Consider the following 17,112-nt stretch of genomic DNA (forward strand, 5'->3'; position numbering starts at 1 on the left):
TCCTGGAACTCACTTTGTAGACTAGGCTGGCCTCGAACTGAGAAATCCACCTGCCTCTCCCTCCTGATTGCTGGGATTAAAGGCATGCACCACGCCCGGCTGCTTTGAAACTCTTTAATGGCTTTGTGGAACTGCCTGATCAACCAAGCCTTTTTTTGCTTTCATTGTTTACATGGGTTCTCCCTGTCTACTATTCCTTTGTTCCTGCATCCTTCTACCTGGCTAGCACATGCATGACCCTGCTATACACCACACACACACTACACACATACCACACCACACCCTCTTTCAGCTAAATCAGAAAGCACTGCATTGCCCTGAATTTGTAGCACTTTTTATCCCACTCTTACTGTGAGTTCTGTATTTTCATTAGACTGTGCACCCCTAGATTATACATCATTGTGTCACCCCTACCTAGTGTGTGAGTGTGGGGGGTCCCATCAAAGGCTCAAAGGCCTCAAGGAATGGAGGCTAAAATAGAGGAAGCTACAGAGGTTGACAGGACCAGAGCAGCTAAAGACACCTAAAGACCACCACCTCATGCAGGGCCTCTGGTCACTGGATGGGGGTGATAGAGGCCATGGCAGAATGGACGTGCTCCACTTTCCTACCATCATTCCAGGCTGCTCCCTCCATTGCAAGTCTCTCTAGATGCTTTCTGGCCCACAGCAAGGTCACGGACAAGCTATAATGTCAGGACATTTGTCTCTCCATCTGTCTCCTGCAAATGATCACATCAGGTGATACTGTCTACCCGGGCCATGCAGACACAAGCTTGCCTACTGAGATGACCACTCATGATTTGGGATGTTTCAGAGCTAGACAACTGAGTTTGACTTCCTTATTTTATGACTTCAGTAGATGCCTGCAGATATAGCTTTATGGTAAACTCTGGGGTCCTGTCCTGTGCAGAGTTCTACAGCATGTATGAACCAAGGGACTCTTGTCTGTTGTAGCATGCATGACTCAAGCATACCAACATTTCTTCTTTCCATTCTCCAAGGCTGGAGCGGCAGGGATCTAGTACCGTGAAGACAGTTCATATTTATGCTTAGAGAACAATTCCTGAGGCCCAGTCCTGTACTTAGCAGGGTGCATAATGGGTGTGGTCTGCTTTTCTAGCATCTTTCCAACGCATCCAAGGGGACAAGCATTGCTATGGTTAGATGCTCATGGAGGGGCACGGATGAGACTGGGAGTGCCATTTAACCTAGGGAGAAGCAATACCTAGAGAAGCTTTGTTCCTGGAGAGCCTTTCTGGCCTGAGGTCACCCAGAGACAGAGCTGTCTGGGTGTGGAAGAGGCCCACAGGAGGGCTGCTTAGTGTAGTGGAAGCAGAGAACACGGCTAGGAGGGACTCAGGCTGCACAAGCATGAAGGAGTGTGAACAAGCGGGAGTCCTATGATAAACTACTGTAGCCTAAGAGACTTAAGTGGGAGGAAGGAGCCAAGCCCTACTGTAGCCTAGACTGAGGATAAAATGTATCTCTTTATGCTGAGAGTCACATCTTAGTTGCCTTGCAAAAGAGTATCATAATAATCGCCTCGCCCTTGCACATCTTGCTATCTGCTTCTGTACATGCACTGTGTTTAAAATGTGAAGAAAACAATTTCTTGCTAGAAGTCTGTAACCACGCAGACTATCAGTCACAAAGCCCCACCAATCAGAATGGCCAAAGGTGACACTGTACATCCAGCCAATATTGAGTGCCTGAGACAAGAGATCCGGGGATGACCGAGATAAGACAGCTGAGTTCTCTGTCACTCTAGTGCAGATTGGTTGTGTCTTGGGGGTCTGCTTCTCTCATAGTCTGACAGTGTTGAGTGGTTGCTTATGAAGCAAAGAACAAGGAATGAGCTGTGGTGAGAGGTTGGAAGCGGTTATCATGACTGTGTGAGTAAAAAGCCTAGATTTACTTGGAGGTCAAAGACCTTTTTTCAAATGGAAATTTTTAAAAATTATCATTTATTATATATAAGTACACTGTAGCTGTCTTCAGACACACCAAAAGAGGACATCAGACCTCATTACAGATGGTTGTGAGCCAGCCACCATGTGGTTGCTGGGATTTTGAACTCAGGACCTTCGGAAGAGCAGTCAGTGCTCTTAACCGCTGAGCCATCTTTCCAGTCCTTTGTAAAAATTTTTTTGTTTATTTTCATTTCATGTGTATTGTTTTCTTTTGCCAACACATAGGTCTGTGTGATGGTGTAGGATCCCCAGAACTGGAGTTATAGTCAATTGTGAGCTGCCATGTAGGTGCTGGGAATTGAACGCAGGACCTCTGGAAGAACAGCCGGTGCTCTTAACCACTGAACCATCTCTCCAGCCGCCCGCTCCCCGCCCCCCCCCCCCCTCTGGACAGGCATTTTGGAAATTCTCATCTGGTTGGGATATATCAAAGGGCTAACTCAGAAGAAACTTCTACCTAAAAGCTGCTGCCTTCTTCCAGGAGGGGGCGCTGCAGGACAAGTCTAGAACTAGTTTGGCTCACTCGCTCAGGGGCTCTCACCATCTGGGCCATAAAGGCTCCACTCAGCTCACTCTTAGTGACTGCAAGTTCTTGTTCCAAGGAGGTGGAAAGTTGTCAGGGGTCTGGATCTAGACTCTGAGAGGTGCCCTCAAAGTCCCTGTGTCTTCATAATAGTAGTCCCGCCCCATGTCTACTTACCCCCTCTTCCAGCACTGGGAGGCGTTCTCTGAGCACAAACCTCTCTAAAACCTACCCACCATTTCCAAGTCAGCAAAAAAACACTTTTCACAGGTACAGCTTTGGTCTTCATGGACATCCTCAACTTAGGCGGGATCTTGGCATATTAAATATTCAAGGACAGCTGGAGCTGAGCGGAGTGGGCTAGAAATGGCCAGTCTTGTTAGCTTCCCGAGGGTGGGCACTGTGCAGCGCCTTTGTAGTTCAAGCCAGGCTGAATGTTGCTGCAGAAAGTCAATGAATGCCTAGGTTTCTGAGAGAAGATTCCCCAGTGTTGGAATAAGGGCACTTTAAGGTTAGGAGCTAAAGTCCCGACCTAGTAACTTTGCCTCTGCTTCCCCTGGTCAGAGACAATGGGCATAGATTTTGTTTTCTTTTGAGACATGTTCTTGCTACATAGACCAGGCTAGCCTTAAACATGATTTACTCTGGAGGGCCAGCACAGCAATAACATTCCAACCTTACTTTGCCTCACAGAGACGATGTTTGAAATCAGGGCAGCACGGGGACATAGGTCCGATGGTTTCTATAAGTCAGGCCAAGAGGAAGAGGAAGAGGAAGGCCTCCCCAGGCCTTTTTGGCAAGGAGCCCGGATGAGGAGGAAAACAAGAAAGAACAGGCTTCACTGAGACGTCATAATCCAGCAGATGACAAGGGAAACAAAAGGGGGAGAATCCTCCACCTTCAAGTCCCCACCCAGCTCCGACCTGTCCCAGTTAATAAGCACAGCTGGTGGCTGGCTGGCTGACTCAAGTAGTGCCAGTTAAACCTGTTCTAAAGGGTGGCACAGGTCCCTTCCTCCTTAAGCTCCTCCCGAGGGCTCTCCTGGAGCCAGCCACACCATAGCTTCCATAACAGAACCCCGGGGCTGGAGATGGCTTAGCAGTTAAAGGTTCAGTTCCCAGCATCCACTTGCACTGGGAAATCTGATGCCATCTTCTGGCCTCTTTGGGCACCTGCACTCATGAGATCACACAAACATAGATACACATACAGACACATAAATATATAATAAATCTTTTAAAAAATAAAAAGAGCCGGGCATGGTGGCACATGCTTTTAATCCCAGCACTTGGGAGGCAAAGGCAGGTGGATTTCTGAGTTCAAGGCCAGCCTGGTCTACAGAGTGAGTTCCAGGACAGCCAGGGCTACACAGAGAACCCCTGTCCCGGAAAAAACAAACAAACAAACAAATAAATAAATGGATAGATAGGTAGATACTTGGGTAGATAGATAGATAGGTAAAATAAAATAAAATAAAAAGAACCTCTCATGATATCCAGGCTAGGGGACCCCAGGATCTCATCCTGTCTTCTGGGAATGGCAGGTTTGGCAGCAGCCTAACAGGGAGCCTCATATCCTCTCTGCTGCAGATATTTGAAGAGTTTTTGGGAGCCATAAGCTCATAGCTGCTCTGGAGCCCGTGAAGAAGGGAGAACAACAGATCTACAGCCATAAACAAGCCTTCCATTATTAAAGAAATCCAACCCCAAACAAACGACCACACACCATGATGTCAGTTCTTTTCTGACTTATTTACTGACATTTCTCAGATGTTCTACAGTTCCCTTTTGTCTTCTCTCTGCCAAGTCGCCCCCCCCCCCCAGAGTTATGTATAACACAGAAACCTCCTTTTCTCTTGGAAGGGCTTGCAAGGGGGATGAAAGGATCAGATCGCATGGGAGGGTGGGGGAAGATCCCTAAGGGATGACCTGTCACCGCCTTCTCCAGTCCTGAGATGCCCTGGTCCACGACAGGCAAGGCTTCTTGCCATCTACCCTAAGGACTCAACCAAGCTAGTTCCTTGTTGGGTTTTCTCATCCTGTGAGACCACAACTCAGCCTGAAGAGCCCATGTTGATCTTCGTTGGCCCTGCTCACTGGCAGAACCACAAGGGGCCAGGCTACAGCTCTATCCTGCACATACTGCTAGCCTAAGCTACGACAGCAGGTGCGTTCGCTGCCTGGCAAGTCTGAGGAATCAATGATGGATGGTTGGATGGATGGATGGATGGGTGGGTGTTTTCCTTGGCCACCTTCAGTTGGCTCCTAACCCTGCCCCAAGCTGATTTATTAAACAAACGACACCGCGTCTCTGCTACAGCCAATCCCAGCTCCCAGTGCCCTCCCTGGATCCTCTGGCCCTTGGGAGGAAGCGCGCGTGTGCAGGTTCACAGGTTGTTCCGCTGTAGTGTTTCACTTAGATTCTGGTTGGCATCTGGCTCCTCTGCCAACATCTCTACAGTCTCCCACTCCCCAGACCGGCTGGACCTTTTAATAGCATCTACCACACTCTGCATATACAGTCCGTCCTCGAATGAGGCAGCCATAGAGACAGGGGTGCGGTCCCAGGTACGGCGATCCCCCTGCCCCTGGAAGGACTGACGCAAGGCCTGAACCATATAGACCATACCTTTCAAGTAAAGCAGTGGGACATCCTGGGGACCTTGCTCAGGGAGCCCTGCGCCCACAGCCAGAGAGTCTCTCACCAGCAGCTCCTCCTGTGCAGCAGAGTTCTTCTGCCCATAAAGGTCAGCTCCCCGGGCAACAAGGCGCCCTGCGGAGCCCACTACCATGACCTCATGCACAAAGGCACCTGGCATGTTGAAGTTGAGGGTCACTGTGCTGCATACCCCGCCACCCATGAGCATCTGGAAAAAACAGAAGTCATCACTGGTGACATGGCGGATGCCACGAATGGTGGCATTCTGCCTCACAAAGGTCTTGAGGAGCCCGTGCACCTTCTCGGCTTTCTGGCCAGTCAAGTGGGTCAACAGGTCCACGATATAGGTACCCATGGTGTGCAGGCCCCCGCCCCCCATAAGCTCGTCACAGATCCAGCCATAGCTGGGGCTGAGCAGGCTTCCGGAGTAGATGCGAGCGTCGCAGATCATCACGGCGCCCACGTAGTGCTCTGCAATGAGTTGTTTCATGCGCACGAAGGCAGGCAGGAAGCGCAGAACGTTCCCCACCAAGCTCATCAGCTGTGGGTAGTAGCGAGATGCGGTCACCATCCGGAAGGCGTCCATGGATGTCGCTGCCTTCTCACATACAACGTTCTTCCCAATTCCTATGACAAAAGACAATGAGAATATTTCAAAGTTCCTTGGGGGCGGGGAGAAACAATCTTTTGTTTGGTTTTGTTGTTGTTGCTTTGGTTTTTTGAGACAGGGTTTCTTTGTTTAGCCCTCTTTCCTGGAACTCACTCTATAGACCAGGCTGGTCTCGAACTCTGAAATCCGCCTGTGTCAGCCTCCCAAGTGCTGGGATTAAAGGCATGCACCGCCACTGCCGGGCTTGTTCATTTTTGAGGCAAGTTTCTCTAGGTAGCTTTGGCTATTCTAGAACTCGCTCTGTAGACCAGGCTAGCCTTGAACTCAGAGATATGCCTGTCCCTGCCCCCCAGGTGCTGAGATTAAAGGTATGCACCATCACCACACAATTTCTCAAATCCGATAAGGTGGGATATACCTATAATCTCAGCATTTGGGGTGGGAGTGAGGGTGGAGGCAGGAAGATTGCCTAACATTCAGTCTACACACACACCCCTCCGAGGTAGATGACCTAGGAATGTTGCTTATAGAAACAGGTGATCTGGAACAGAGCGCATTGAAAAAGTCTCCGTAACTGCAAGAGGAAGTCCTTTCAGTAGTGTGGTGGGTACTGGGATGGCCAGGACCAAGGGAGGCCTGACAGGGGAGTTCCTGGGACTAACAGAGCAGGGACAAAGGGCATGCAGAGAGGGGGATGCACCTATGTCAAGACTTTAAGGCAGGGAATTTAACATCCTGGGTGCATACCAGGTGTCATGGTTTGAATATGCTTGGCCCAGGGAGTGGCACTATTAGGAGGTGTGGCCTGGTTGGAGTAGGTGTGTCACTGTGGGCGTGGGCTTAAGACCCTCACTCACCCTAGCTGCATGGAAGTCAGTTTTCTGCTGCAGCCTTCAGGTGAAGATGTAAGAACTCTCAGCTCTGCCTGCCCCATGCCTGCCTGGAAGCTGCCACGCTCCCACTTTAATGAAAATGGACTGAACCTCTGAACCTGTAAGCCAGTCCCAGTTAAATGTCCTTTATAAGACTTGCCTTAGCCGGGGGGTGGGGGGGGGTGGGGGGNGGGGGGAGTGGCGCACCCCTTTAATTCCAGCATTTGGGAGTCAGAGGCTGGCGGATTTCTGAGTTCGAGGCCAGCCTGGTCTACAAAGTGAGTTCCAGGACAGCCAGGGCTACACAGAGAAACCCTGTCTCGAAAAATAAATAAATAAATAAAATAAGACTTGCCTTGGTCATGGTGTCTATTCACAGCAGTAAAACCCTAACTAAGACACCAGGACACAGAGCCAGAGAGACTACGTGGTATTTAAAGTGATCTGGGAAAGTAGCCAGACAACATCCACCATTCCCTCCCAAGACATTCTAGGGGGAAGTTCAATCCAAAATGGGGATCTGGAGAGCCCTTTCCTCAAATCTCCCCATCTAAATTCCCTGGGTCAAAAAAAAAATTCACTGAAGGCACCTCAATCATGCCACTTTTAGGAAGATTTTGTGTCTGTATGGTGTATGCAAATGTATATATGCTTGAATGTGGAGCTCGTATGGAGCTGGGTCACATAATGCATGCCCACGGAGGCCATAGGGTAACATCAGCTGTCTTCTAACACTTTCCTTTCCTTTTTTTTTTTTTTTTTGGAGACATTATCTCCATATATAATTATGTAGCCACATCTGGCCTGGAACTCACTCTGTAGACCAGGCTAGCCTCCCAGAGCTCCTCCTGCCTTTGCCTCCTGAGTGTGGAGATTCTAGGCATGTACCTGCACACCAGGCCACGTTATTTTTGAGCACCGTCTCTCACTGGATTTGGATACACTGGCGGCCAGCAAGTCCCCTATCTCTAGGACATCTGACACGTGCTGCTGCGCCCTGCTTTATGTGGGTGCTAGAAATGCTGGGAACCCTGGCTCAGGCTCTCAGGGCCAGCCCTTTCCCCCAGCCCTCATACATCCAACTTTCAATACACCCTGTGGAGTCCATCATCAAGCTACACCCAGTGTCTAAGCCGTCCTGACCACCACTCTCTTCATTCAGGTGGCTACTGTTCTGTTTTTCCCGGATTATACCAACAGTCATTTCTTGGAAGATGAGCCAAGAGTTCAAGGCCACACTCAGCTATCCCAAAGGTCACGTATTGGTCTCTGCTTCTGCTGTGGCACCACAGACAGCTTGTTATAGTTTGCATCCTGACATTCTTCATAGTCCATGAGTCAAAGGTTTGGTCCCCGACACTTGGTGTTCCCGGGAAAGGAAACCTCTGGACAGAAGCAAGGCCACTGGAGGCTGTGCCTTTGTGCCAGCTACTGAGTTCCTGGCCATTTATTTCCCTATTCTTTCTCTGTGCCTCCCCACTGCCAGGACGAAGTCAGCTTTGCTCCTACGCTGGATCAGGTGGCTCAGACCTGCCATCATAGCAACTGGAGGTTGAAACGGAAGGGCCATGATGAGCTTGAGGCCAGCCACGGCTACAGAGTGAGAGCCTGTTTCTAACAGACACACTGAACAGCCTTGTCCTACCACATGCTCTTTGCCTTTCTCATCTACCCCACAAGGTCCCAGAGAAGACGTAGTTATCACCATGGCTAAATGGCTAAAACCTCCAGCAAAGCAAACCTTTCCCCTTGAACTCACAGAGAGGCCCCTGCCTGCTGCCTCCCGAGTGCTGGAATTATGTTCTGACACTTCCCTGCGAGCCCTTCCTTTCCTTTGTATATCTCAAATATTTTGTTCTAGTGATGGGAATCTAACACAAAACTTAATATGGTTTTCAGATTAACTTCTCCCCCCCAAAAAAACCCTTTCCAATGGATTTATATCTTAATCAGAACAAAAGTCAAAGTCCTGGCAGCAAGCATGGTTAACACATGCCTGTAATTCCAGCGGTTGGGAGTCAGTGACAGGGGGACTATGCGTTGGAGGCCAGCCTTGACTACACCAAAAGGCCTTGTTTTAAAAAGAATTAGGGCTGGCAAGATGGCTCAGTGGGGGCTTGGGGGAAGCGCTTGCTATATAAGCTGATGACTTAAGTACAATAGCTAGATTCTATGGTAGGAAGGAAGAACTGACTGCAGGAAGTTTGCTGAACCACCCACCATGTACTCTGTGGCACGCATATGCGCGCGCACACACACACACACACACTCATACATACACATACACAGACACAAACACACACAAACACCCTATATATACATATACAATAATAAACCCAGCATGCTCTAGGGTCAATCCCCAGGCACTGAAAAACCACAAAATAGTATTAGTGGCCCTACTGAGAGGACCTTGATTACTGACCAGAGACCCTTCCAACCTTTTCCTTTAGCTCTTTTCCCTACCACGGTCCTTCCTCTATTCACCCTTTACTGGCCACCCTGGAGATGGCGCAGCCATGCTCAAGAGCCTTGTGGTCAGAGAGAGGCAATGATTATTAGCATCAAAGAGAGGACAGGACAGGTAGATCAAACACCATCACAACCAGGGAAGTCTTGAGAGGGACGCCTTCAAAGTTCCTGATTCTGATGGAAGCCCATCTTCAACAGCTTGTGCTCCTGGGCGCACAAGAGCCATCCAGAGGACCTACCTGGTTCCATAGGTGCTGCGTGGTTTGAGGCACAGCTCCAAACCTTGATGTCCCTGTCCTGGGCCCTTACTGTAGCCCACACCACTCTAGGTGTGCAGATCTACAAGAGCCCTGCCGTTCGCAACTTTGGTTTACACACGCTTTCTGAGTGTCTTTGGGTGAGATAAAGACTGGGTGAAGATGACTTCCAGTGGTTCGCTACTGGGCACAGCTTGTCCTGATGGAAGGAGTCTGTCCATAGAATCCATGCTGCCCACAGGCTCAGCATGGTCATCTTTCCCCACAAACACTGGCTACCACTGACTATAAATCTTGTAGCAAAAAAAAAAAAAAAAAAGAAAAGAAAAAAGCTCTCTTAAGCTCTTACCTCTTATTCTCATCTCTAGCTCTCCTTCTCCCTTCCCTCCACATGGCCATGGCTGGCCTCTCTCTTTCTACCTTCTCTTTCTCTCTGCCTTTCTACAATAAAGCTGTAGAAGAAGAAGGAGGAGGAAGAGGAGGAGGAGGAGAAAAGAAAAGAAAAAATACACATGACTGATGTCTCCAGTCTGCCAAATAGCCAAAAAGTGCCATGTATTAGTGATAAACTTGAGCACCAGGGCCAGAAATTTCTGTCATCAAAAATGTTCTCACTTCACACTGGATGACTGGCATCCCCTGTCGATGTGTGTGCGTTTTGTGTGGGTTTGGCTTTTTGCCTTCTTTTTTTTCTTTTTAACTGTAAAATGAGTCAACCCACCCCCTGGGTAAGATGACTGAATTAACTGAGGTAGCGAAGGTAAGGCACCTGGCTCGGTACAACCGTCAGTGGCTCACTTTTGCCTTCATCACAGCAGAGGATGAACCAGCGCACTAGAGCAGAAGGGCCTCCTCTAACTCAAACTTTTAAGATTCATCAATGCTTGGTGGTGCACGCCTTTAGTCCCAGCACTTGGGAGGCAGAGGCAGGTGGATTTCTGAGTTTGAGGCCAGCCTGGTCTACAAAGTGAGTTCCAGGACAGCCAGGGCTTCAGAGAAACCCTGTCTTGAAAAACCAAACCAAACCAAACCAAACCAAAAAAACAACAAAAAAGATTCATCAATGCTACTGTTAGCATTCCAAGCTCCACCCTACAGTTACCTGGCAACAGCTAGGTGTGTATATGTACTATAAAAGGGGATGCTTGCCCCCTCTTTCTCCCTCCCCCACTCACTCTTACCTTTTCTCTTCCCTTCCCCCCTCTCTCCATGTGCTCACTTTTCTGTGCCTCTGCTACCTTCTTAATTCCCCTCCCCATGCCCTGAATGAACTGTTCTCTGGTCCCTCAGCATGGGACCGAGGAGGCACACCTTGCCCCATACCTGACTACACCTCCATAGAAAACATACCTTCTCTCCCCTTCATCTTTTTTTGTTGTTGTTGTTGTTGTTTTTCGAGACAGGGATTCTCTTTATAGCTCTGGCTGTCCTGGAGCTCACTTTGTAGACCAGGCTGGCCTCGGACTCAGAAATCCGCCTGCCTCTGCCACCTGAGTGTTGGGATTAAAGGCGTGCGCGACCACGCCCGGCTTCCCCTTCATCTTTTTATAAACACATCGGCTACAGTTTCCAGGCAAAGAGTTTCTGTGTTTACTATTTTGAAATGCTTTTCCTTTTTTGGGGAGAGCATGGGGCTTGAGATAAGGTCTTACTCTGACAGCTACCTTCAAACTTACCTCCCAAGCACCCTGACCCTTGAGCAGTCCACAGAACAGTTATCATCAACACATAATGGAGCCTCAGGATGCTGACCCTTTCTGCTACAGCAAGGAGCACCCGTAGAATATGGCGTCACTACGTCCAGTGATGTCAGGCCAGGATCCCCTTCCATTTCCTGCTCTTCTCCAGACAACTGAAGCTTCACAACAGGTGCTGGCAGGATAACAAGACAATAGCTCGCTAGCTCACTGTCACATGGCGGGGCACGGAACAGCATGCCCAGGGCAGGGGCCAGGCTTTTGCACAAGGGCCCTGTAGGAGGGAAAGGAGTCCCCAGCTGCTATTACCCCATCTCTGGAGTCTCTCCAATGCTCTCCCACGGTTGCAATGTCTAGGGACGATTGCCATTTGGCTGTTAAACACATGTGGCTGACCAGTGAGGTATAATTAGGTTCTTAGACACAAAAGCCACTGAGAGTGGCAGTTCTGCCCACCCAGGAGCTTCTTATTATACTAACACTCTGCTCAGCTTGTGACAATCACTAAAAGGTGGGAAAGTGAAGTGATTTTGGGAGAGAATAGGGGCAAAACCCCATTCTCAGCATGCCCAACAGAAGAGCTTTTGAACACAGAACCCAGGAGTCTTATTAGCATGGAAAGCATAAGTGTTCCAATGTAATCAGGCTCCTATAGGCTAACCATGCAAACACACTTCAACTTTCCATTAGACTTGGGTCATCTTGAAATACATGCGTATATAAGTTTATTTGGCTCTCCTAGGAAGTCAAAAGAGGCATTACTGAGTGAAAACTGCTGCTTGCTTCCTGCTAGCAGGAGACAGAGTCCCTGAGAACTGTTGCAATGCTGTGGTTGAACCCAGGGCCTCCAGCAGGCTCAGTCCATACTCTGAGCTTTACCCCCAGTCCCCGTGAGTACTTTTTATCCCAGGTTTTCTGAAGGGGAAACACATTCCAGTTTGCCAGCCTCTATCTAGCTACAGCTTCCTTAATAAGGCCCACAGGAGCTGCCCTGGTCCTCCTCAAAACTCCTTCTTTCCTTAGTAACACACTGTAAGAAGTGGGGTTCATAGGCTGGGCTCTGGACACCTGCATTTTTCCAATCTCTGTTGAGAGGTCGGAGAGTACATGATTCATACCGTAGGGTGGGCAGGGAGCCCAAGAAGGGCTCATGTGTTATGTTTAATAAAATCCTGGGAGATACAGTTAACAAAATGTTTTTTTTTTTTTGTTTTTTTTTTTTTGTTTTTTTTGAGACAGGGTTTCTCTATAAAGCCCTGGCTGTCCTGGAACTCCGTTTGTAGACCTGGCTGGCCTCAAACTCAGAAATCCGCCTGCCTCTGCCTCTGCCTCCCAAGTGCTGGGATTAAAGGCGTGCGCCACCATGCTCAGCTAACAAAATGTTTTTATTCACCACCATTGTATGTGTTTGGCCATGTATGTGTACGCGTGAGTGTATGTGTCTATATAGTATGTGTGGTACGTGTGCCTTGGTGTATGTGCAGAGGCCAGAGGACAACCCTGTGGTGGAGTTGGTTCTCTCCTCTTATCTTTATGTGGGCTCTGGCGATTGGACCCAGGTTACCAAGCTTGCACGGCAAGAGCCGTTACCCACGGAGCTGTGTCAATACCTCCCACTTTCCTTTTTTAATTAAAAAGGTTTTATGGAGCTGGAGCAATGGCTGGCTTAGTGGTTAGAGCACTTGCTTCTCTTGCAGAGGACCTGGGTTCAGTTCCCGGCACCTACGTGGAGTTCACAAACATCTGCAATGCCAGTTCCAGAGGACTCAGCTCCCTCTTCTGGCCTCCTCAGATTCCAGGCAAGCATGTGGTATTCATACGAAATACTCAGGAAATAAAAGTACATTTTTGTTTTATTTTTCTGAGACAAGATGATCTCTCTGCATAGTTCTGGCCGTCCTGAAACTCACTATGTAGACCAGGCTAGCTTCAAACTCACAGACAGCCTGCTTCTGCCTCCTGAGCACTGGGATTAAAGGTGTGCACCACCATGCCTGGCTTGACTACTTGAAACTTTTGAAAACCAGCAGAGCAGGCACTCACTCCAGTCACAGGTCCGTATCAGCTCTCTGTCCACCAGCAAAATGGACCACATGGGTAGAAACGGTAAATGTCTTATTTACCCAGGACGTCAGGTCCTGGGCCAAGCATTGGGGAAACAGAGTATCCGTCATGGGCTTAGCTTGAAGACTCACACTTCAGGGGTTCAAATGACCACATAAGAAAATGTAGACTGCACAGCAGGAATCTGGTCTGACCTGAGTCCAGGGAGGCTTGCTTTCTTTCTTCTCTCTCTCTCTTTCTTCCTTTCTTTTCTTCTCTCTCTCTCTTTCTTTCTTTCTTTTTGTATATGATTTGGATTTTTATTCAAGTAAGAAAGTGTAGGTTAAACATTTCATCTAAGTCATTTCTTTTTTTTTCCCCTCAGGGAGTCTTTCTAAGGAACTGAAGTTCTTGTGATTAAATTATCTGGGTCAGTCTACTTGAGAAAGCAATCTTTTATTATCATAATAGCCCATGAGAAAAGAATCAGTGAACTTAATGTGTGTGTATAAAGTATATATAGACATGCATATTTAATTTTAATTAACTTTATAACCTTTATTATTTAACAACAAAAGTCTTTTAAATAAAACAAACACATCAAAGTTAACCAGAGCTAGTCTGTATCTATAGCTCAGTGAATTTCTATAAAATTAATGTAGCCATTCTGAACTTCAGGCTGGATGTTGCAGTTTCACTATGGAATATATCTTATGCACTTATCCATCACCGAATATGAAGCATCCATGGCAGACTTACACCTAGAAGAACAGTTATCTTCTCACCCTCTTTTATAACTCGGACTGGGGAGCTGGCTCGCTGGGGTCTGCTTGAGGACTTACTGAATTTGGAAACCGTGTAAAAAACCTGGCGTAGTGGCATGTACAAATAACCTCAATGTTTAGGGCCGGGGGAATAGAGACAGACAGACAGAGCCCACGGGTTTACTGGCTGGCCAGTCCAGCTGAAATGGTCAACTCTAGGTTCAGTGTCTCAAAAAAAAAAAAAGTAGATAGGGCTGGAGAGCTGATTCAGTGTTTAAAAATGCCTACCGTTCTTGTAGAAGACCCAAGTTCGAGTCCCAGCATCCACACTGGGCAGCTCATTGTGGGTTATGTGGGGCTCCTTGGGCACCTGCCTGCACTCACATGTACCCCTCTACACAAAATTAGAAATAAAGTTACCCAATATCAACCTCTAGCCTTCATCTGTATCACGAAAGGTACATACATTCCTACACACAATATGTGCAAACGTATACTACAAACATAAGATCAAGAAAATACTCTAACAAAAAGGAAAAGCAATTTTGCCTACATCCCAAGACCTAAGTTATGAAGTTATTGTATCTTAAATTCCTCGGCCTCAGCTCCATTTCTGTCTTTTGTTTGGGGCACTGGGGACGGACCTCAAAGCCTCATGCAGACTAACTCTATCTACCCCTGAGTTATACCTCTGTGCTCCAAGGGGCCTCAGATTCAAAGGAAAACTTTGAGGAGTCAGTTGAATTCCACCATGTGGGTTCAAGGCATCAGACTCAGCTCTCAGCCTTGGCAGCAAGCACCTTTACCCACCAAGCCATCTCATTGGTCCTTTTCTCTCTCTCTCTTTGGTTTTTTTTTTTTTTTTTTTTTTTTGAGACAGGGTTTCTCTGTGTAGCCCTGGCTGTCCTGGAACTCACTCTGTAGACCAGGCTGGCCTCGAACTCAGAAATCTCTACCTACCTCTGCCTCCCAAGTGCTGGGATTAAAGGCGTGCACCACCACCGCCCAGCTTCTCTTCTCTTTTCTTTTTCCTTTTCTTTACTAAACACAAATTTTCATATGTTCTAGGCTGTCCTTGAACTCGTATCGGAGCCAAAAATGATTCCTGCCCTACTGCCTAAATGCTAGGACTAAATCTTGAGGTTTTGTCTTTTACTGTTTATTTTAGTGCTAAGTGCAGGCCCCCAACACATAGTCGGCTCGTAGCCCCTGTGACCCTGCCCCAAATTATTTCTGATTGGTGAGGAAAGATGCCAACAGCCAATAGCTGGGCAGAAGAGACATAGGTGGGGGTTTAGGTTTCCTAAGCTTGGGGGTGGGGGGAGGAGGAGGAGAAGGAGGAGGAGAATGATAGAAGGAAGGAGCGATTGCCATGGGTTAGCTGAACCATAAAAACATGGCCCCGAGGGCTAGCCAATTGGAGTTAAGAGCAGCCCAGATGAAACATATTAAGTAGTAAGTAATAACTCGGGGTATCGATAGGAAAGTAGATTCTAATATCACAGAGGCTAGGCAGCTGCCCAGCTCTTGTGCTGATTAAAGCTTATTGTAAATATAAAGGCTGTGTGTGGCTTTTTAATCCAGGAACTTAATAAACCAAAGGCAGGGTAGAAACCCTGGGCCAGGATTTAAAATTCCTACAACATATACCACCACCCGAGTGGGTTAAGTCTTCCGTAGTTCTTGAGACTGAATCCTGGTTTTCATATATGCAGGCAAACACTCTACCAACTGAACTATACCCCAGCCCTTCAGTTTCTTTCATTGACAACAAAGACAATTGGGTCTGTGACCCTTCAGCCACAGTTTGCAGCAAACCACCCAGGAAGTTTGCCCAGAGAGAGTGGTACCCACCCCAGAGAGGCAGGAAATCTGAGGTGCTTGAGAAATTACACTTCTATCCCAGGTGACATTGCTTCTTTGGTGGTGCTGTGCAGGGACCCTTGCAGGGCAGGGTGGAGTGTGGGGTATGGTGTGTGGGGTGGGTTGTACCACACCAGACAAGTCTGCGGGTGCTGGACTGGACACTGCTCGGGGCACCAGCAAGCCTCACTGTTCTTTTACTTCAAGTCTTGAAAGCTAGAGGCTACGGTTCTAACAGACATGGGAAGGAGGAATGGTGAAAACCTGGACCTGTGTCACATATGTCACATACCTGCAAGTCTGTGTCAGCACTGTGTGCCTCACACTGCTGTCTTCACCAAACCCTGTGTCTGTCATAGGCTCACCACATTATATTCCAGCCCACGAGACATGCTTAGGTAGATGGAAGCTTCAGGGAACTGAAAATTTCTCTTGTGCTCCAGGTCTAAAGGAGCTGAGCTAAAGTTAGATTGTTCCAACAGCTACCGCCTAAGCGACTGTCTCATCTTCCTCGAATTCTAAAGGGACTGCAGTTACAGCGCTTAGATCCTTAATTAACAACAACAGTAACACAAAGAAAAATAGCAAGAGAGACAGATCCTGTAACAGGAGAAGAGAAGAGAAGAGAAGAGAAGAGAAGAGAAGAGAAGAGAAGAGAAGAGAAGAGAAGAGAAGAGACGAAACAAGACAAGACGAGACGCCAGGATCAGTGGCACATACATAATCCTAGCACTCAGAAGGGTGAGGCAGGAGTGTGAGTTGGGGGATAGCCGGAGCTACAAAGTAAACTCTTATTTCAAGATATATATGATGAAAAGAAGAACCTGCCTATAGTTCACAGGCAAGATGAACTCACGAGGAACCTGAAGAACAGCTCACCAGGTCACACCCAGTCAGGTTCCCAGGCCCACAGTTTCCCAGGAGAGAGGACATGTGAGCAGGCTGTTCTGTGGTGTGTGTCAGGAAAGCCAGGCCTGCCAGAGCGCCTTCCTGCTGTCTGGCAATACCAGATTGCAGTTTGCCAGGAAGGGTGGTGCTCATTACAGCCAAGGGCTGACAAAGCACGGGAAGCGGGAGCCTTCTAGACCACCTCCTCTCCTTCCTGTGGTGCTGCGTGCTACAGCAGGACAGAACAAACACATCCATCACATCTGAGGGTCCGGGGGACCGGGGGAGTGCTGACCTCTCTGCAGCAGGCTGGACAGTGAAGGAGGGCAGCCGTCTCTAGCTCCTTGATGGGCTGAGCTTCTGCCCCGAGGGTTAGTGGTGACTAGGGAGCAGAGAGGGCTAGTGGTGACTAGGGCACAGAGAGGGTTAGTGGTGACTAGGGAGCAGAGAGGGTTAGTGGTGACTAGGGAGCAGAGAGGGCTAGTGGTGACTAGGG

At 48.3% G+C, this 17,112-nt stretch overlaps 1 protein-coding gene across 3 annotated transcripts in view; it reads right to left on the minus strand.

Annotated features, from left to right (window-relative positions):
• Positions 1-2,139: 2,139 nt before the first annotated feature.
• The window catches only part of Gfod2 (glucose-fructose oxidoreductase domain containing 2), a 44,217-nt gene continuing 29,244 nt past the window's right edge, over positions 2,140-17,112 (minus strand). Inside the window, exons 3-4 of one of the 3 annotated variants that reach the window (XM_029480954.1) lie at positions 11,038-11,233; positions 2,140-5,780 (exon numbers count right to left, since the gene is read on the minus strand). In XM_029480954.1, the coding sequence (XP_029336814.1) occupies positions 4,882-5,780; positions 11,038-11,083 (945 nt within the window). In that variant the 5' untranslated portion in view covers positions 11,084-11,233 and the 3' untranslated portion in view covers positions 2,140-4,881. The remainder of the gene's footprint in view (positions 5,781-11,037; positions 11,234-17,112) is intronic. The other 2 variants (XM_029480955.1, XM_021170080.2) reach the window with 2 other exon arrangements.

Source organism: Mus caroli, chromosome 8, assembly GCF_900094665.2.
Source record: "Mus caroli chromosome 8, CAROLI_EIJ_v1.1, whole genome shotgun sequence".
NCBI lineage: Eukaryota > Metazoa > Chordata > Mammalia > Rodentia > Muridae > Mus > Mus caroli.